The sequence below is a fragment of the Barbus barbus genome, assembly GCF_936440315.1.
Source record: "Barbus barbus genome assembly, chromosome: 14".
In the NCBI taxonomy this organism is placed as follows: domain Eukaryota; kingdom Metazoa; phylum Chordata; class Actinopteri; order Cypriniformes; family Cyprinidae; genus Barbus; species Barbus barbus.
Window position 1 is genome coordinate 494,782 of NC_136742.1, and position 20,295 is coordinate 515,076.

A 20,295-nucleotide genomic window follows, 5' to 3' on the forward strand; every position below is an offset into this window, starting at 1 on the left:
CACTGCGGTTCCTACTGATCTGTCAAGCATTACTGTTCTTAATAATCCTGCCATCACTAACGATCCTTCAGATTCATCAATGACATCTATTTCTGATGGGTCCTCAATTACTGCAGTTGTTAGTGAACAGTTAAGCACAACTGCTCCTCTGGCCATTTCAAGCAAAGCAGTTTTTTCCAGTCTGTCAACCACAACAGATCCTACTGGTCCCACAAGCATGGGTGTTGCTAATGATCCGTCAAACACAACTGTTGCTAAAGAGGATTCAAACATCTCAGGTCACACTGATCAATTAAGCACAATTATAACTACTGGTCCCTCAACTACTACAGTTCCTACTGGTCTTTCAGACACAACTGCTCTTCCAGGATCTCCATCCTCCACAGTGCCTACTAATCAATTAAGTGCTGATGCTCCTCCTGCCACCATAACTACCACTGTCTCTACTGATCTTTCAAGCACAGCTGGACGTAATCATCTTACAGATAGTACAATTTCAAGAACCGCATCAATCACAATTGCTACAGCTGGCCAGTCAAGTAATACAGTTCACACTGATGCATCAAGCAAAACTATTTCTACTGGTATTTCAAGCAGTGAACTTTCTAAATATGTACCAATCACAACTGCTCCTAATGGTACTTCAAGTACCGCAGGCCACAATGATCCATCAAGCACAACTGCTTCAAATAAATTTTCGAAAAATGCAGTCCCTACTGATCATCCAAGTACAACTGTTCACACTGGAAGTTTGACCACTGCAGTACCTTCTGATCTATCAAGCACAGCTACTCCAAATGGTCCCATAATCGCTACAAATCTATTGGAATCAAAGATTTCTATTTCTGACGGGTCCACAACTGCTGCAGTTGCTAGTGATCAATCAAGCACAATTGTTCCTCTAGGCCTTTCGAGCAATGCAGTTCTTCCCATTGTGTCAACCACAACAGCTCCTACTGGTCCCACAACCATGGCTGTTGCTACTGATCTGTCAAACAGAATTGTTCCTACTGATCATTCAAGCATCTCAGGTCAAACAGATCAGTTAAGCACAACTATAACTGTTGATCCCGCAACTACTACAGTTCCTAATAATCTTTCAGACACAACTGTTCTTTCAAGCCCTTCATCCTCCACAGTGACTAGTAATCAATCAAGTGGAATTCCTCCTGGCACTATAACCACCACTCCCTCTACTGACCTGTCAAGCACAGCTGATCCTAATTATCTTTCAGATACTTCAGTTTCAAACAACGCATCGATCACAAATGCTCCAACTGCTCAGTCAAGCAACACATTTCACAATGTTGTATTAAGCAAAACTATTTCTGATGCTATTTCAAGCAGTGTACGTCCTACAGATATATCAATCACAACTGTGACTGATGGTATTTCAAGCAACACAGGCCACATTGATCAACCAAGCAGAACTGTTCATATTGAAACATTTACCACTGCAGATTCTTCTTATCTGTCAAGCATAACTGCTCCTAATAATCCCGTCACAACTAAAGATATTTTGAATTTATCAAAGACCTCAGTTCCTGATGGCTCCACATCTGCTGCAGTTCCTACTGATCAGTTAAGTACAACTGTTCTGTCAGGCCCTTCAACATTCACATTGCCTGCTTATCAATCAAACACAATTATTTCTCAAGGTACTATAAAAACCACTGTCTACACTGATCTGTCAAGCACAGCTGGACCTAATCATCTTACAGATAGTACAATTTCAAGAACTGCATCAATCCCAATTACATCAGCTGGCCAGTCAAGTAATACAGTTCACACTGATGCATCAAGCAAAACTATTTCTACTGGTTTTTCAAGCAGTGAACTTTCTAAAGATGTACCAATCACAACTGTACCAATCACAAATCCCATCATCGCAACAAATCTATTGGAATCAAAGATTTCTATTTCTGATGGGTCCACAACTGCTGCAGTTGCTAGTGATCAATCAAGCACAATTGTTCCTCTAGACCTTTCAAGCAATGCAGTTCTTCCCAATGTGTCAACCACAACAGCTCCTACTGGTCCCACAACCATGGCTGTTGCTACTGATCTGTCAAACAGAATTGTTCCTACTGATCATTCAAGCATCTCAGGTCAAACAGATCAGTTAAGCACAACTATAGCTGACAATCTCTCGACTACTACAGTTCCTATTGATCTTTCAGACACAACTGTACCTTCAGGCCCTTCATCCTCCACAGTGACTAGTAATCAATCAAGTGGAATTCCTCGTGGCTCTATAACCACCACTGCCTCTACTGACCTTTCAAGCACAGCTGATCCTAATTATCTTTCAGATACTTCAGTTTCAAACAATACATCAATCACAACTGCTCCAGTTGCCCAGTCAAGCAATGTACTTTCTTCAGATGTATCAATCACAAATGCTCCTGATGGTCCTTCAAGCACAACAGGCAACATTGCTCCATCAAGTACAACTGCTCCTAATCAGTTTTCGAAAAATGCAGTCCCTACCAATCACCTTAACACAAATGTTCACACTGGAACATTAACCACTGCGGTTCCTAGTGATCTGTCAAGCATTACTATTCCTAATAATCCTGCCATCGCTAAAGATCCTTCAGATTCATCAATGACATCTATTTCTGATGGGTCCACAATTACTGCAGTTCCTAGTGAACAGTTAAGCACAACTGCTCCTCTGGGCCTTTCAAGCAGAGTAGTTTTTTCCAGTCTGTCAACCACAACAGTTTCTACTGGTCCCACAAGCATGGTTGTTTCTAATGACCCATCAAGCAGAACTGTTGCTAAAGATGATTCAAGCATCTCAGGTCACACTGATCGATTAAGCACAATTATAACTACTGGTCTCTCTACTACTATAGTTCCAACTGCTCTTCCAGGACCTTCATCCTCCACAGTGCCTACTAATGAATTAAGTGCTGTTGCTCCTCCTGCCACCATAACTACCACTGTCTTTACAGATCTGTCAAGCACAGATGGACCTAATCATCTTACAGATTGTACAATTTCAAGAACTGCATCAATCCCAATTGCTACAGCTGGCCAGTCAAGTAATACAGTTCACACTGATGTGTCAAGCAAAACTATTTCTACTGGTATTTCAGCCAGTGAACTTTCTACAGATGTACCAAGCACAACTGCTCCTAATGCCACGTCAAGCACCATAGGCCACAATGATCCATCAAGCACAACTGCTTCAAATACATTTTTGAAAAATGCAGTCCCTACTGATCATCCAAGTACAACTGTTCACACTGGAAGTTTGACCACTGCTGTACCTTCTGATCTATCAAGCACATCTACTCCTAATGGTCCCATCATCGCTACAAATCTATTGGAATCAAAGATTTCTATTTCTGATGGGTCCACAACTGCTGCAGTTCCTAGTGATCAATCAAGCACAATTGTTCCTCTAGGCCTTTCGAGCATTGCAGTTCTTCCCATTGTGTCAACCACAACAGCTCCTACTGGTCCCACAACCATGGCTGTTGCTACTGATCTGTCAAACACAATTGTTCCTACTGATCATTCAAGCATCTCAGGTCAAACAGATGAGTTAAGCACAACTATAGCTGCCAGACCCTCGACTACTACAGTTCCTATTGATCTTTCAGACACAACTGTTTCTTCAGGCCCTTCATCCTCCACAGTGCCTACTAATGAATTAAGTGCTGTTGCTCCTCCTGCCACCATAACTACCACTGTTTTTACTGATCTGTCAAGTGCAGATGGACCTAATCATCTTTCAGATGCTACAAATTCCTCCAATACATCAATCACAACTACCAATCCTGCTATCCTGTCAAGTAATGCAATTCACACTGATTTATCAAGGAGAAGTAATTCCACTGGTATTTCAAGCAATATACTTCATACCTCATCAGTCACAGCTTCTTCTAATCATCCATCTGGCTCTACAATATCTTTATCCAGTGCAGCTTCTAATCAGATCACCACGTCTACAATATTTAAGAACTCAACACACTCTAAAGTTTTCACCACCTCAACCACATCTTCTCTTCCAACAACTCATCTATCAACTAAAGCCTCCGCAGGTTCTGCAGTGTCAGGCGAGGGATTCGTTATTCTACAGATCATTTTACGGATGCAATATATTGATGCTTACAATAACCCTGCTTCCATGGAGTACCAGACTCTGGCCATAAATATCACTACTGAGGTGCTCTAAGAAATATTTTTATTTTTTTATATATGTATTATATATTTATGTATGTATTATATGTTTTTATATTATGTCCAGACTATACATTTATAGTGAATAATATCTTGTGTGTGTGTGTGTGTGTGTGTGTGTGTGTGTGTCTGTTTCTGTAGCTGAATCGAGTCTTCCGGGAAATGTATGGGACCAGCTTCCTCAGATGCTATGTGCAGAGATTCTGGTATGGTACAAGAATCTTTGTTACCATTTATTACCTTTTCTGTTCTGTTCAGTTCTATCTTTCTTTCTTTCCTCATCACATATTTACTTATAAATCCAACACTTTTGTTTTTGCCCCCATTTGCCCCCAGCCTAAGGCACACCTGTGCAATAATCATGCTGTCTAATCAGCATCTTGATATGCTACACCTGTGAGGTGGATGGATTATCTCGGCAAAGGAGAAGTGCTCACTAACACAGATTTTGACAGATTTGTGAACAATATTTGAGAGAAATAGGCCTTTTGTGTACATAGAAAAAGTCTTAGATCTTTGAGTTCAGCTCATGGAAAATGGGGGCAAAAACAAAAGTATTGCGTTTATAATTTTGTTCAGTGTATATAGACCGAAGCTTGCTGCTGCATGTAAATTCACTACACACATGGATCAATGTGGCAACAGGACTAAATTCAGCTTTCCCCCCTATACAATTGCCCTGGAACCCACAATTGCCCTGTGCTGTAGCTAATAATTAATTCAGTATAGAGCTTCACAATAGACAATCCCCACTATTAACAGACTTGTCCATGATTTATGACATAAGGGTGCTATTAAAGAGTAACTTCTGAAAGAATACAGAATCTCCAGATTAAACCACAGGTGAAGAAGAAGCAGAAACAAGACATAGAAGCATTGCTTTTGCACACTTGTTGTCTTTGACAAAATGTTCTCATTTTCTCAGCATTTTGTTCAAAATGTTTTTTTTAGTGATAATAAAAAAAAGAATGCCTGAAGCTATAATAAAATCTATGTATTCTTTTGAGATATTATATGCTCAGATATTCATACAACAAAATATTCTGGGGGCCATGAACTTTTTATGAAAATGATCACATTTTGCTGTGATGCAATGCTGGCATTGGCTGGCAAGTTTTTTTTTTTTTTTTTTTTTGGATGCAGGGAAAGAGTTAACCAAAATAAAATGGTTAAATGGCTTATTGTCATTATCAGATAATTGAGATTTAATTAAATATCTGATGTAGTGTGAATAATGCAGCATATCTGATGTATCTGATGTAGTGTGAATAATGCAGCAAAATGGCGCCGCTGATGGCAGCTATTGTGCGTTGCTCTTCAGTGTTCGTATAGTTTTTTGTTTTTCAAATAAGATCAGTTTTACCAGGAATGATCTGCTGAACATTCGGCAGAACACACCACAAAATCTTCTACCGGTTTTTGATTTTTCGGACGTTTTGCTGGACATTATAGTTGGCGGAGCCGTAGCTCTGGCCAAACGCTTCAGGAGGCGCAGACGGGGAAAGAGAGCCGGCGCGCTCGTGAAACTTCGTCAGCGCGGATTTCGAATGGCGTTGCCTAGCATCCATCTGGCGAATCTCCGCTCTCTATCCATCAAAACGGACGAACTCCTACTGCTTTCCCGGACAAACAAGGACTTTTCTAACTCTGCTGCTCTGTGTTTCACGGAAACCTGGCTGAATGGCGACATACCGGACAGCGCGATTCATCTGCCTAATTACCAGCTGATCAGAGCAGATCGGGACACAGAATCAACGGGGAAATCGCGCGGTGGCGGGACATGCTTTTACATCAATGAGAGGTGGTGTAAAGATGTAACTGTGTTAAAGAATATGTGCTGCTCAGATCTAGAAACGCTCTTCATTAACTGCAAGCCATTCTATTCGCCGCGGGAGTTCTGCTCGTTCATTCTCGTGAGTGTCTACATTCCACCGCAAGCGCACGTGAGCACAGCTTTACAGAAACTCGCTGATCTGATCACAGAGAGTGAGCAACAACACCCGGACTCTGTTTTAATCATTCTCGGGGACTTTAATCAAGCAAAACTCTCCCGCAAACTGCCAAAATACAGACAGCACATCACATGTCCCACCAGAGACAGTAATATATTGGATCACTGTTACACAACAATAAAGGACGCATACCACTCGGTTCCACGAGCAGCTTTAGGACTCTCTGATCACTGTTTGGTTCATCTTATTCCATCCTACAGGCAGAAACTTAAGTCTGCAAAGCCTGTATTAAGATCTGTTAAAAGATGGACTAATTAAACAGAGAGGGATTTACAAGCCTGTTTCGACCTCACTGATTGGACTGTTTTTGAAGCTGCTGCAAATGATCTGGACGAGCTCACAGAGACTGTAACATCCTATATCAGTTTCTGTGAAGACATGTGCATTCCTACCAGGACTCATCTATTCTACAACAATGACAAACCATGGTTCACTGCCAAACTCAGACAGCTCCGTCAGGCCAAAGAAGATGCTCACAGAAAGGGGGATAAATTCTTGTACAAACAGGCCAAATACACACTGGAAAAGGAGATCAGAGTGGCAAAGAGGAATTATTCTGACAAGCTCAGGAATAAATTCTCTTCCAGTGATCCTGCTTCCGTGTGGAGAGGAATGAAGGACATCACCAGCTACAAAACACCATCCCCCAGCACTCTGGAGAATCAACACTTGGCAGACGACTTAAACGAGTTCTTTTGTCGTTTTGAACGATAACCCCACACCAGCCCAGAACACCCCTCCACACAACCATTCACACCTCCAGCAACCCCTCTCTCCCCCACACCTACAATTCAAATAATTGAAGAAGATGTCAAGTCAAGTCACCTTTATTTATATAGCGCTTTTTACAAAGCAAATTGTGTCAAAGCACTGCACAATATCAAAAAAAGGAAAATAATGTGTCAATAAGTTTAAATAGTGTCTTTGCAATAAGGTCGGCGATATCGCTGGAAATGAAACGTCCCCAACTAAGCAAGCCAGAGGCGACAGCGGCAAGGAACCAAAACTCCATCGGTGACAGAATGGAGAAAAAACCTTGGGAGAAATCAGGCTCAGTCGGGGGGCCAATTCTCCTCTGGCCAAACAAACCAGCAGTTCAGTTCCAAACTGCAGCAAGTCAGATTGAATGGGCTCAGCTGGTTCCAGTGGTCTTTTCCGATGGCTGTCTAAGTGGCGGGGTCCTCAATGGGGATCTGTCTCTGGCGTTCATCCAGGTGTTTGGCCTCTGCCTACGATCAGGGACACATACGTCATCTCCCGGCGCTGATCCTCCATCTCAGGTGTTCGGTCATCTCAGATCATGTAATGGTTGGATCCAGACTGAAGTTCTGTAATTCCTGGCTACCACGGGATGTTAATCCCGTGGCAGAAACATAGAGACAAGCAGAGACATGATTAGCGTAGCTGCTGTTCCATCTAAGCAAAAATAAATTGTTCAACCCAAGCTAAAGAATAATAATAATGTACATTTGATCAGATATAACTGCAGTACAAGATTATAAAATGCATTATGTGTATGCTTGGCTAAAGAGATGTGTCTTTAATCTAGATTTAAACAGAGAGAGTGTGTCTGAACCCCGAATGTTATCAGGAAGGCTATTCCAGAGTTTGGGAGCCAAATGTGAAAAAGCTCTACCTCCTTTAGTGGACTTTGCTATCCTAGGTACTACCAAAAGTCCAGAGTTTTGCGACCTTAGGGAGCGGGTTGTATTATAGCGTGGTAGAAGACAAGTTAGGTACGCAGGTGCTAAACCATTTAGGGCCTTATAGGCAAGTAATAATAATTTGTAAATGATACGGAACTGAATAGGTAGCCAGTGCAGAGACTGTAAAATTGGGGTAATATGATCATATTTTCTTGATCTGGTAAGAACTCTAGCCGCTGCATTTTGGACTATCTGTAGCTTGTTTATTGAAGATGCAGGACAACCACCTAGCAGTGCATTACAATAGTCCAGTCTAGAGGTCATGAATGCATGAACTAGCTTTTCTGCATCAGAAACAGGTAGCATGCTTCGAAGCTTAGCAATGTTCCTGAGATGGAAGAATGCTGTTTTTGTAACATGGGAAATATGATTTTCAAAGGACAAGTTGCTGTCTAAAATAACACCCAGATTTTTTACTTTAGAGGACGCAACAGTACATCCGTCTAGTTGCAAATTATAATCCACGAGATTCTGTGTACTGTTTTTTGGTCCAATAAGTAATATCTCTGTCTTATCTGAATTTAGTAGGAGGAAATTATTGGTCATCCAATCTTTTACACTTTTTACACAATCTATTAGCTTAGATAGTTAAGAAGTTTCATCTGGTCTTGTTGAGATATATAATTGAGTATCATCGGCATAGCAATGAAAACTTATCCCGCGTTTTCTAATAATATTTCCAAGGGGCAACATGTAAATTGAAAATAGCAGAGGACCTAGGACAGATCCTTGTGGTACTCCATACTTTACTGGTGATAATTGAGATGACTCCCCATTTAAATGAACAAAGTGGTAGCGATCGGACAGGTAGGATCTAAACCATCTTAAAGCCTGTCCTTGAATACCAATATAGTTTTGTAATCGATCTATGAGTATATTATGGTCTATAGTGTCAAATGCAGCACTAAGATCAAGTAATACTAGCAATAAGGTGCAGCCTTGATCTGAAGCAAGTAGTAAGTCATTCGTAATTTTAACAAGTGCAGTTTCTGTACTATGATTGGGCCTGAAACCTGATTGAAATTCTTCATAGAGATAATTTTTTTTGCAAAAAGGAGCATAATTGAGTAGACACAACTTTTTCTAAAATTTTTTCACATAAACGGAAGATTTGAAATGGGTCTGTAATTTGCCAGTTCATTTGAATCTAGTTGTGGTTTCTTAATAAGAGGCTTAATAACCGCCACCTTGAATGGTTTTGGGACGTGACCTAAATATAACGATGAGTTAATAATATTGAGAAGCGGTTTTTCTGCTACGGGTAACAACTCTTTCAGTAATTTAGTAGGTACAGGATCTAATAAACACGTTGTTGGTTTAGATGCACTGATAAGTTTATTTAGCTCTTCCTGTCTTATAGTTGTAAAGCACGGCAGTTTTTCTTTGGGTGCGATGAATGAAGCTGAAATACTAGACGCAGTAGAATCTACATTTGATATTGTATTTCTGATGTTATCTATTTTATCAGAAAAGAAATTAATAAAATCATTACTTTTTATTAAACTGTGAGGGAATATTTAGATCGGGTGGTGTCTGTTTATTTGTTAGTCTAGCCACTGTGCTAAATAAGAACCTTGGATTGTTTTGGTTATTATCTATGAGTTTGCGGATATGCTCTACCCTGGCAGCTTTTAGAGCCTGTCTATAGCTGGACATACTGTTTTTCCACGCAATTCTACAAACTTCTAATTAATTTTTTCTCCATTTGCGCTCAAGAATATGAGTTTCTTTCTTGAGAGAATGGGTATAACTGTTGTACCATGGCGCAGTACGTTTTTCTCTAACCTTTTTCAATTTGAGGGGGGCAACAGCTTCTAATGTATTAGAGAAGATAGTGCCCATGTTGCTAGTCAATTCGTCTAGTTCATGCGTATTTATGGGTACACAGAGCAGTTGAGATAAATCAGGCAGGTTATTTGTGAATCTGTCTTTGGTGGCTGGAACAATAGTTCTGCCCAGACGATAACGCAGAGCCATATAACTAATATCAGTAATAGGCAGCATGCACGACACAAGGTCAGTGACATGATCAGTAACATCTCACTTTGAGGTACGATATCTATATCAGTAAGATCAAGTCCATGCGATATAATTAAATCTAAAGTATGATTAAAACGATGAGTGGGCCCGGTGACGTTTTGCTTGACTCCAAGAGAGTTTATTAGGTCAGTAAACGCAAGTCCTAGCACATCATTTGTATTATCAACGTGAATGTTAAAATCTCCGACAATTAGCAGTTTATCAACATTAACTAGTAGATCTGAGAGGAAATCTGCAAATTCTTTTAGGAAATCTGTATATGGCCCTGGCGGTCTATACACAGTAGCCAGAGCAAGAGATAGGAGAGATTTCTTTTGCATATCTAACAGTGTAACATTAAGCAGAAGTATTTCGAATGAGTTAAACCTCCTGTATCCTGTTTTCTGAGTAACATTGAGAATATCACTATATATTGTTGCAACACCGCCGCCACGACCAGTCTGACGGGGCTCATGTTTATAACAGTAGCTTGGTGGAGTAGACTCATTTAGACCAAAATATTCATTTGGTTTAAGCCAGGTTTCAGTCAGGCAGAGTACATCAAAATTATTATCTGTGATCATTTCATTTACAATAACTGCTTTGGGTGCGAGTGATCTAATATTTAAGAGCCCAAGTTTTAAAAATTGTTTTTGTTCATTTATTTTTGCGTTTTTCTGGTTTAATCACGGTCAGATTTTTTCTAGATCCTGCATTGAATTTATATTTTGATCTCGCTATTCGGGGAACAGACACAGTCTGTATAGATTGGACAACGCAATTACTTCTATTTTTTAAGTGGGTAGAACAAAAGTCGTCATAGCAGTTATTTGAGAATTGGCTTACTACTCAGATGGAGCGTAGCGTCCTGGAGATGTTGTCCGACAGGAGTTCCGCTCCGACTCTGCTGGGGTGCAGGCCATCAGCACGGAAAAGCCTAGGACGCTCCCAGAAAAGATTCCAATTATTAACAAAGAGCAGTTTCTGTTCTTTTCACCATGACGATAACCATTCGTTTAAAGCAAACAGTCTACTGAACCTTTCGTGTCCTCGTCGATACGTGGGAAGCGGTCCTGACACGATGATCGTCGCCGCGGGCGATGTGCTGCGTACCGTCTCGATCAGGCTCCTGTAGTCCCTCTTCAGTGTCTCCGTCTGCCGCAGCTTGATGTCGTTGGCCCCCGCGTGCAGCACGACAGCACCGATGTTCTCGTTGCCCTTCAGGATCGCAGGTATCTGCGCAGAAACATCGAGAACACGTGCACCGGGGAAACAGTGAGTGTGCACTTTACCTTCAGCTGACGTAGCACGGACGTGCCGGACGATGGAGATTCCCACGACCACAGCATCGCGTTCCGTCTTGCGGAGGGGGGCGAAGCGGTTCCGGGTGGAGATGAAGGACATCTGGGAAGATCGCGTTCTGGGTGCACAGGGTCTGTGCAAAGAAACACATGGAGTAGAGGTGGTGGGGATGTTAGAAGCATGTACTTTACCTTCAGCTAGCGTAGCACGGACGTGCCGGACAATGGAGTCTCCAACGATCACAACGTCGCGTTCTGTCTCGCTGAGGGGGGCGAATTTGTTCCTTGTGGAGATCTCGAAGACAGGGGGGGGAGAAGTCGTCACCCGAGGCCTGGCTCGCGTCCTCCGCTGCTGCAGCACCCAGGGTCCGTGGTGTCCCGGCGCCGGAGTGAAGGACATCTGGGAAGATCGAGTCCTGGGTGCACAGGGTCTGTGCAGAGAAACACACGGAGTAGAGGTGGTGGGAGTGTTAGCAGCGTGCTGTATACTTACCCCGGACTTGTGAGCGTCAGCCCGGGATGTTTCCAGCGCAGCTCTCCGTTCCTTCAGCTGGGCCTTTTTCTCCAGCACGTCGCGGATCTGCTTCTCCACGGCTTCCAGCTCCAGCTGCACCGAATGCAGCTCGAACGTGTCCTCACCTGCACTCAGAGGTAGACACAAATCCGCCATTTAAGCAAGTAACAGTGAAACGATAGTAATGTGTGTGAATAGAGGATTTGCAATGTAAGCGAGATTAGCGGCTGCCACGCTGCCGATGCTAACGGGCTATAAGCTAATAGCAGACTCGAGAATCAGAATAAAACTAGTGATAAACAGGCGCTCTGATTGGATTTGTTATAGAACGCTATAGTGGATATATTCACATGTTATAGAAAAGCCGTTTGAATAAGGCAGTCGAAGCCCCACTGTCGTCGTTAAAGCAGGTTCAGTGGCAAACGGTTCCGTATAGCGCACTAACTAACAACCCGACCAAACGCACCAACCCGTTTGACTAAGGCTGTCAAAGCCCCACTGTCGTCGTTAAAGCAGGTTCAGTGGCAAACGGGATCACGGAGAAAAAAAACAAAACAAAAAAGGCGAAAAGGGCAAGGCCCTGTGTGTGTGTGTGTGTGTGTGTGTGTGTGTGATCTCAGTCTGGGTGTGTGCCGGAAGCGGAAGCGTTCTCTGGTGGCAAGCGTCCTCTGGTGGCTGGGATAAACCTATGTTGTCAGGTGTGTGCCAGGTCTTCAGGAAGAACAAAAGAAGGAAAGCACCTGGTCCAGATGGTGTGTCACCAGCCTGCCTAAAAATCTGTGCTGATCAGCTGGCCCCCATCTTCACACAGATCTTCAATAGATCACTGGAGCTGTGTGAAGTCCCCTCGTGCTTCAAACGCTCCACCATCATCCCCGTCCCAAAGAAACCCCAAATTACTGGACTTAATGACTACAGACCTGTGGCCCTAACGTCTGTAGCCATGAAATCATTTGAAAGACTGGTTTTGGCTTATCTGAAGGACATCACTGGACCCTTACTGGACCCCCTGCAGTTTGCCTACAGCGCAAACAGGTCTGTGGATGATGCAGCCAACATGGGACTGCACTTCATCCTGCAGCATCTGGACAGACCAGGGACTTATGTGAGGATCCTGTTTGTGGACTTCAGCTCTGCTTTTAACACCATCATCACGGAAACCCTTCAAAATAAACTAACTCAGCTCTCCATCCCCACCTCCGTCTGCCAGTGGATCAACAGCTTCCTGACAGACAGACAGCAGTTAGTAAAGCTTCGTAAATTCACATCCAGCACACAAACCATCAGCACTGGAGCTCCTCAGGGCTGCGTTCTCTCCCCACTGCTCTTCTCCCTCTACACCAACGACTGCACCTCTAAAGACCCCTCTGTCAAGCTCCTGAAGTTCGCAGACGACACCACACTGATTGGCCTCATTCAGGACGGTGACGAGTCTGCTTACAGACAGGAGGTTAAGGAGCTGGCTGTCTGGTGCAGTCTCAACAACCTGGAGCTTAACACGCTCAAAACTGTGGAGATGATTGTGGACTTCAGGAGAAACCCCCCTGCTCTCCTCCCACTAACCATCATGAACAGCACTGTGACTGCAGTGGAGTCATTCAGATTCCTGGGCACCACCATCTCTCAGGACCTGAAGTGGGACATTCACATTGACTCCATTGTCAGGAAGGCCCAGCAGAGGTTGTACTTTCTTTGCCAGCTGAGGAAGTTCAACCTGCCAGAGGACTTACTGAAACAGTTCTACTCCGCCATCATCGAATCCGTCCTCTGCACCTCAATAACTGTCTGGTTCAGCTCAGCTACCAAATCTGACCTCAGAAGACTACGGAGGGTAGTCCGGACTGCTGAGCAAATCATTGGTACAACCCTCCCCAGTCTCCAAGAACTGTACTTATCCAGAGTGAGCAAAAGGGCTGGCAAAATCACTCTGGACCCCTCACATCCAGCACACTCCCTCTTTGAACTGTTGCCGTCTGGTCGACGCTACAGAGCTCTGAGCACCAGAACGACCAGACACAGGAACAGTTTCTTACCTCAGTCAATACATCTCATGAACACTCAATAATAAACGTGGAACACACAACTATAATACAGTATCCATTCACCACACTCACTTATTTTATTTTTATTTTTCTCATTTCTAATTTGCACATACTTGACCTGTACATACATAGTTGTCTATTATATATTATATATATATATATATATATTTTTTTTTTTTTTTTTTTGCTGCTTTGTACATTGGTTATTGGCTATTTCTTGTTATTTTGTTTTTATTATCTGTGTCCTGTCCTGTTGCTGTCTTTCTGTTGCACTGTGGAGCTTCTGTCACTACAACAAATTCCTTGTATGTGTAAACATACTTGGCCAATAAAGCTCATTCTGATTCTGATTCTGATTCTGATAACCATGAGGTGATAGTTATGGATAAATTAATTAGGTGCATGCTTTAATTTAAAAATAAATAAATGCATACATACATATATATAAATAAAAATATACATAAATAAATCTTTACAATGAGAGTGCGTATTAGCAGTGAACAATGCTAAGAAGACTATTCCATTGTTTAAGTGAAGTCTTTGTTCTAGGATGTGGCCTGATGTCTGATGGATACTTGTTTAATACCTGCCAAATTAATAGTTAGAGGAGAGAGAAAGCGAAGAGTTAATAATGATCAAAGGATTTGTTAGCTCTTTCTGTCCTATAGCATCAAATAACTGAAGCTGACTGAAGATGCTATGAGACTAAATCTTCTGAAATGCAATGTAGGATGGTTGCTTAATTTCAAAATTTCTTTCATTATCAAAAAAAAAAAAAATTATGGTAACATTTTAGAATAGGGAACACTTATTTACTAACTACGACTTTTCCCTCAATAAATTCCTAATTTGCTGCTTATTAATAGTTAGTAAGGTAGTTGTTAAGTTTAGGTTCTGGGTAGGATTAGGGATGTAGAATAAGGCATTAATATGTGCTTAATTACTACTAATAAATGGCTAATATTCTAGTAATATGCATGCTAATAAGCAACTAGTTAAGAGACCCTAAAATAAAGTGTTACCAATTATTGTGTTTATATCTATTATAATATCTATTATCTGGTCTCTATGATAAGTAAATATACCTGGTATTGTCTTAATTTTCATGCAGCTCTAATTCAGTCATAAAAATGTCAACATAATTTTAAAATAACCGTAAATAACTTAGTTACAGTAATTTGTTACATATTTTTACTCTCCACTTAAATGTTGAATTAGCCAAAAATCACGAGTAAGCTAAATCAAGCCTACCTTTTCATTGTAGTAATTTAGACATTTACATATCTAAAACTTTTACTTTTCCCCCTGCAGGCCTGGGTCAGTAGGTGTGGATGCAGAGCTTATTTTTAAAAGCCAGACTCTGCTTCCAAATGCAACAAGCATTGTAGATACTCTTATGGCAGCAATTGATGAATCAAAGGTGCTTCTTCCTGTGATTTCTTCAAGTATCACTGTTGGTGAGTTCCTCATTTCCTCAAACTGTTTTTGAAAGTAGATAATGATTTGGTTGGATTGTTCCTTCAGTGGCTGGTTTATAATTACTTTCCTATACTTTCAGTGGAACAAGGAAACCCAACTTTGACCACCAGACAAACACAGTCATCACAAAGTGTTCCGGTCATGCAAACATCTTCTGCTGTTGCACCAGTTCTGTCTAGTATGCTGTTGATTTTTTTGCTTTTGCTATGGAATGAAACACTGTAACTCTCTTTTCCTCCATGTGTCATATTCAAACCTGCAACTGATATTGTGAAAACTGTATTATCTGCTATTGTGATACATTAACATTACTTTTGGTTTAATATTATGGAAAACGTATGGGAATTATGGCACTACATGCAATACTTATTCTAAAAATTGATGTTATAGTAGTAATTATAAGAAAAATAAATTGTAAATAAAAGCTAAAGTGCAAGTCATTGGTTTTGAAATATATATCTATATATATCAAGATCGAGAAAGTTCCGTGAGTTGGGACTCGAACCCGGATGCCCAAAGCGCTGCGGTGCTACATGCATTGATTTTCTATCAGCGAACCCTACCCCTAAACTTACTCATCACAGAAACATGTGTAGAACACCAGATTTACATCAGCAACATATTCTGTCTGATTTATAATAATATAAGGTCCTCACTAGCAGGTTGTCAAAGTATTTCACAATATAAGTGAGAACATTGTATCCTCACAAGCAAAGTCGAAACAAGTACACACACAGAAAATCCATCCAAACTGGATCAGACATTAATAAATGTATTTAAAATATCATTCCCCTCAAAAATGTCCCTGTTTAAAAGCCTCTCCCTAGACTTTATAACCTAGAGAAATGCCCAGCCAAGAAGAGGAATCACATGAAAGAGAAAGAGAAATTGATTTCATGACCAAAAACACTTGAAATCATAATTGCACAACATTAAATTATTATATATGTATTTAATATGAGAAAATACTTCATTAGCGTTGTGGATAAGCTATATGACACACTGTCAATAGAATATTTCACCAGTGGCAACACATTGTCAAATGATGAATATGTGCCTTCTAGGAACGACCATAATTAACCGGTTAACCATTAACTGACACTTAAACAGTTCAAAAGTAATTTAAAAACATGCTACACACATTAGTCAAATTGCGGTTTTGAGAGAAAAAAATATATATATTTTTTTACATTCAAAAATAATGTTTTCGTAATAAACAATTTAAATGTCAAGCCAAAATGTCAGGAATTTATTTAAAGCAAAACTGAAATGTTGTTGGGCTCACATATGTATTTTATTTAGGTAACACTTTATTTTGATAGTCCACTTGAGACATTCTACTAACAGTAACTATGCAACTCCATGTCAACTAGCAGTCATTCGAGTATTAGTAGACGGTCTGCTTAATATCTTCTAACACTTTATTTTGATGGGTCCACAACATACAGCATACTGAGAATCAGAAACTTTGCAAGTATATGTCAACTTATTCTATTAACCCCAAACCTACTCTAACAGTGCACTCTGTGAGTTAGCAGACATGTAGTTGCCAATTAATTAGAATTAATTGACATGTAGTTACAAAATTACTTATAGTTAGTAGAATGTCTAAAGTGCACTATCAAACTAAAGTGTAACCTTTATTTGGCACAAATTTAAATAATTCCATATTCCCAATGTATCTAAAGTTGCAGGAAAGGGAGGAAACAAGCAGAGGCAAGGATCTATGTGCAGGTAGTTTAAAGGGGTCCTATTATGGTTTTTCACTTTCCAAATTTTAGTCAGTGTGTAGTGTGTATGTTTGGGCATAAAAGGATCTACAAAGTTACAAATCTCTAACTCCACTCCAAAGGGAGATATTTCATTTAAAAAAAATACAGCGAACGGCTCGTTTGGACTACAAAGTTGTTTTCCTGTATTTATGACATCACAAACATAAATCCCACCTACAGAAATTAGAACGGTTGGGGGCTGAGGAGCTCTGCACGTTTCACAATCTAACCCAGTGTGGGTGTTTTTAAATCACTGTATTTCTGAAGGAAACCGACTGTCTTCAGAACATTTTGGATGTCATTTTCATTTAATCTTGCATGTAATTTCTGATAAAGCAGTGTTTGTGAGCAGAGCTCTGTTTTGTGAGTAGAGTTATCGGGGAAACCTGGATCTCTCCCGCTCCAACAGCGCCTCCTGCTGGCAGAGAATTAATTTGCATATATATGCCACTACAAATAGTGTGTGGGACTATGGTATAAATAAATGCAACTGTATAACAGTTTCACTATTTTATAATGTTAGAATTAAAGAACAGTAAACATAATACATATTACCACTGCACTTATCTGTACATAGTCAATGCAGTTATTTTTAAGCTGTTGTTGAGATCCCATCTAAAATGTTATTTAGCCAAAAAACAAAACAACAACAACTATAACATTACCACTTTAATATGTCTTGTAATAGCCGTGCATGCAAAGATTCTGGACGATCCTCTTGTTCAATATTCTCGGGGTCTGAATAGATATGGCAATATTGAGGAACTTGCTATTCTGGCAAGGGGCGGGGCAATACTGAAACACTGTCTAAGCTGTTCGCCAATCACAACGCACTGGGACAGCTAACCAATCACAACGCACTGGGACAGCTAACCAATCACAACGCACTGGGACAGCTAACCAATCACAACGCACTAGGACAGCTAACCAATCACAACGCACTAGGACAGCTAACCAATCACAACGCACTAGGACAGCTAACCAATCACAACACATTTCGTTTTTCAGAAGGCGGCCTTCATCAAACCCGGAACTAATGGAGTCGTTGAAAATAATGTGATTTTCGACCTACGAAGCATGAGATCCTGTTCTAGTACACCCCCAAAACAAAATCAAGACTTTGTAAAAGAGCATAATAGGACCCCTTTGAGAAAGTGACAAAAGTTGTTTTACAATGAACTGCGGTCACACTATTTTAAATAGATTTTAAAATCTTGTTAATTACTTATAAAGCCCTGAATGGCTTAGCTCCTCAGTACTTGAGCGAGCTCTTATCGCATTATAGTCCTCCACGTCTGCTGCGTTCTCAAAACTCTGGCCGTTTGATAATACCTAGAATATCAAAATCGACTGCGGGCAGCAGATCCTTTTCCTATTTAGCACCCAAACTCTGGAACAATCTACCTAATACTGTTCAGGAGGCAGACACACTCTTGTCAGTTTAAATCTAGATTAAAGACACATTTCTTTAATCTGGTTTACACATAACACACTAATACACTTCTATTATTCAAATCCATTAAAGGATTGTTAGGCTGCATTAATTAGATCAACCAGAACCAGGAACACTCCCCATAACACATGATGTACTCATTACATCATAAGAAGAATGGCATCTACGCTAATATTTGTCTGTTTCTATTCTGTTTCTCAGTCCGTGTCCGGATCAGATGATGTATCCCTGATCGTCGGCGGAGGTCGAGACACCTGGACGAGCCCCGGGGACATATCCCCAGTGAAAACCTCAACTTAAACACAACAAAACAAAAAATAAAACAAATAACTAAAAATATAATAAAATACCTAACTACATAATACTATTATTGTTAGAAATTGCAACAATATAAAATAAATAAATACATTTATAAATTAAAAATTTTAATTAAAACAAGTAAACAATAAATAAACAATAATATCCTGGCCAGAGGAGAACTGGCCCCCCGACTGAGTCTGGTTTCTCCCAAGGTTTTTTTCTCCATTCTGTCACAGAGGGAGTTTTGGTTCCTTGCCGCTGTTGCCTCTGGCTTGCTCAGTTGGGGACACTTAATTTCTAGTGATTATGGTCAATTTGGTTTAGCAGATACTATTTAAACTAAACTGATCTAGACAATGACATCTCTGAACTCAATAATGAAAAGCCTTAACTGAAAATTGAGTGTTTAATCTTATTTTTCTACATTACTGACACTCTATCCTCCAATTTGATACTGTTAAGTGCTTTGACACAATCTGTATTGTTATAAGCGCTATATAAATAAAGGTGACTTAACTTGACTTGACACTCACCAGCACAGATTGTACAACGGACCATTTAAATTGAGCAGTTTTACTTTTTTCTTTGTTTGGCTGAATGCATTTTAGTTTGATGATGAACAGGTTGCAATGTGTAACCGGTCCGATTCTGTTACTATCTGCATTGTGCTGCTGAATGAAGAGACAGCACAAAAAGTCATAACTTGCTTGGATACTATTTCAGCACAATTTAACAAATGACTTTTGTGAGCATTGACAGCTCACTTTGGTTTCACCACTAGCCACTTAAAAATAATAACAAAGTAGCATAACCTGACCTCATAACCTAAAAAACCATGTTGGTGGCGTGCCAAGACAGCTAGTCAGATCAAATCAAAAACATACGTAATCAGGAAGGCAATTGCCAATTAAAAGGTAGTAAAAAGAGAACTGCCTTTACAGAAAAACGTTTGAACAACAAACTTTTTGACAGTCCATTAAAGACATAACATACCTCTTACATTGCACTGCTAATTGTTTTGCACATAGAATATTGGAGCTGCCTAACAGCTGACGCAACACATTCAACACCTCAGAAACAGGTGGATTTCAGCAACAGTCTTTAAACACAAAGCCTTTACATAGTAGTGACTATGAAGTATAATAAAATAAATATATAATAAAATCTAAAGATGCAGCCAAAACAACAGCCTTCTAATGTTTTTGGCAAGAATTTCAAACGTCATCTTGAAAAAGGGCTTGTGTGAAGGACAGCCGCCCGTCTCCCTGCACAGGTGAGGTACTGTAGAGCCAGGTGTGTGTGCTGATTTAGTGTTGGGCGCGGTGCAGACACAGATTTGTCCATAACGGCCCTGTTTGGTATGGTTGTGGTGGTGGATGCATTATAACTAGTCTCAGCAGTGAAAATCTATCCGCAATTGAGCTTTTCAGACTCTCAAGGCTAGTTGATAATTTCCTGACATTTTCAGAAAATGTCTTTTCTGATGTCTCCATCGTGTAGAGA

At 40.5% G+C, this 20,295-nt stretch overlaps 1 protein-coding gene across 1 annotated transcript; it reads left to right on the forward strand.

The window, feature by feature from the left end:
• Window positions 1-445: 445 nt before the first annotated feature.
• On the forward strand, window positions 446-15,701 carry LOC306880415 (uncharacterized protein). The gene is made up of 4 exons (XM_079433903.1): window positions 446-4,180; window positions 4,336-4,400; window positions 15,100-15,245; window positions 15,347-15,701. The coding sequence occupies exons 1-4, from the start codon at window positions 971-973 to the stop codon at window positions 15,490-15,492; spliced, it is 3,567 nt and encodes a 1,188-aa protein (XP_079290029.1). The 5' UTR covers window positions 446-970; the 3' UTR covers window positions 15,493-15,701.
• The last annotated feature ends 4,594 nt before the right edge of the window (window positions 15,702-20,295 follow it).

Coding starts and splice junctions, on each gene's coding strand:
- LOC306880415 (XM_079433903.1), top strand. CDS start 971: ATGGCTGTTGCTACTGATCTGTCAAACAGAATTGTTCCTACTGATCAT. Junction 4,181..4,335: donor CCATAAATATCACTACTGAG/GTGCTCTAAGAA, acceptor CTGTTTCTGTAG/CTGAATCGAGTCTTCCGGGA. Junction 4,401..15,099: donor TGCTATGTGCAGAGATTCTG/GTATGGTACAAG, acceptor TTCCCCCTGCAG/GCCTGGGTCAGTAGGTGTGG.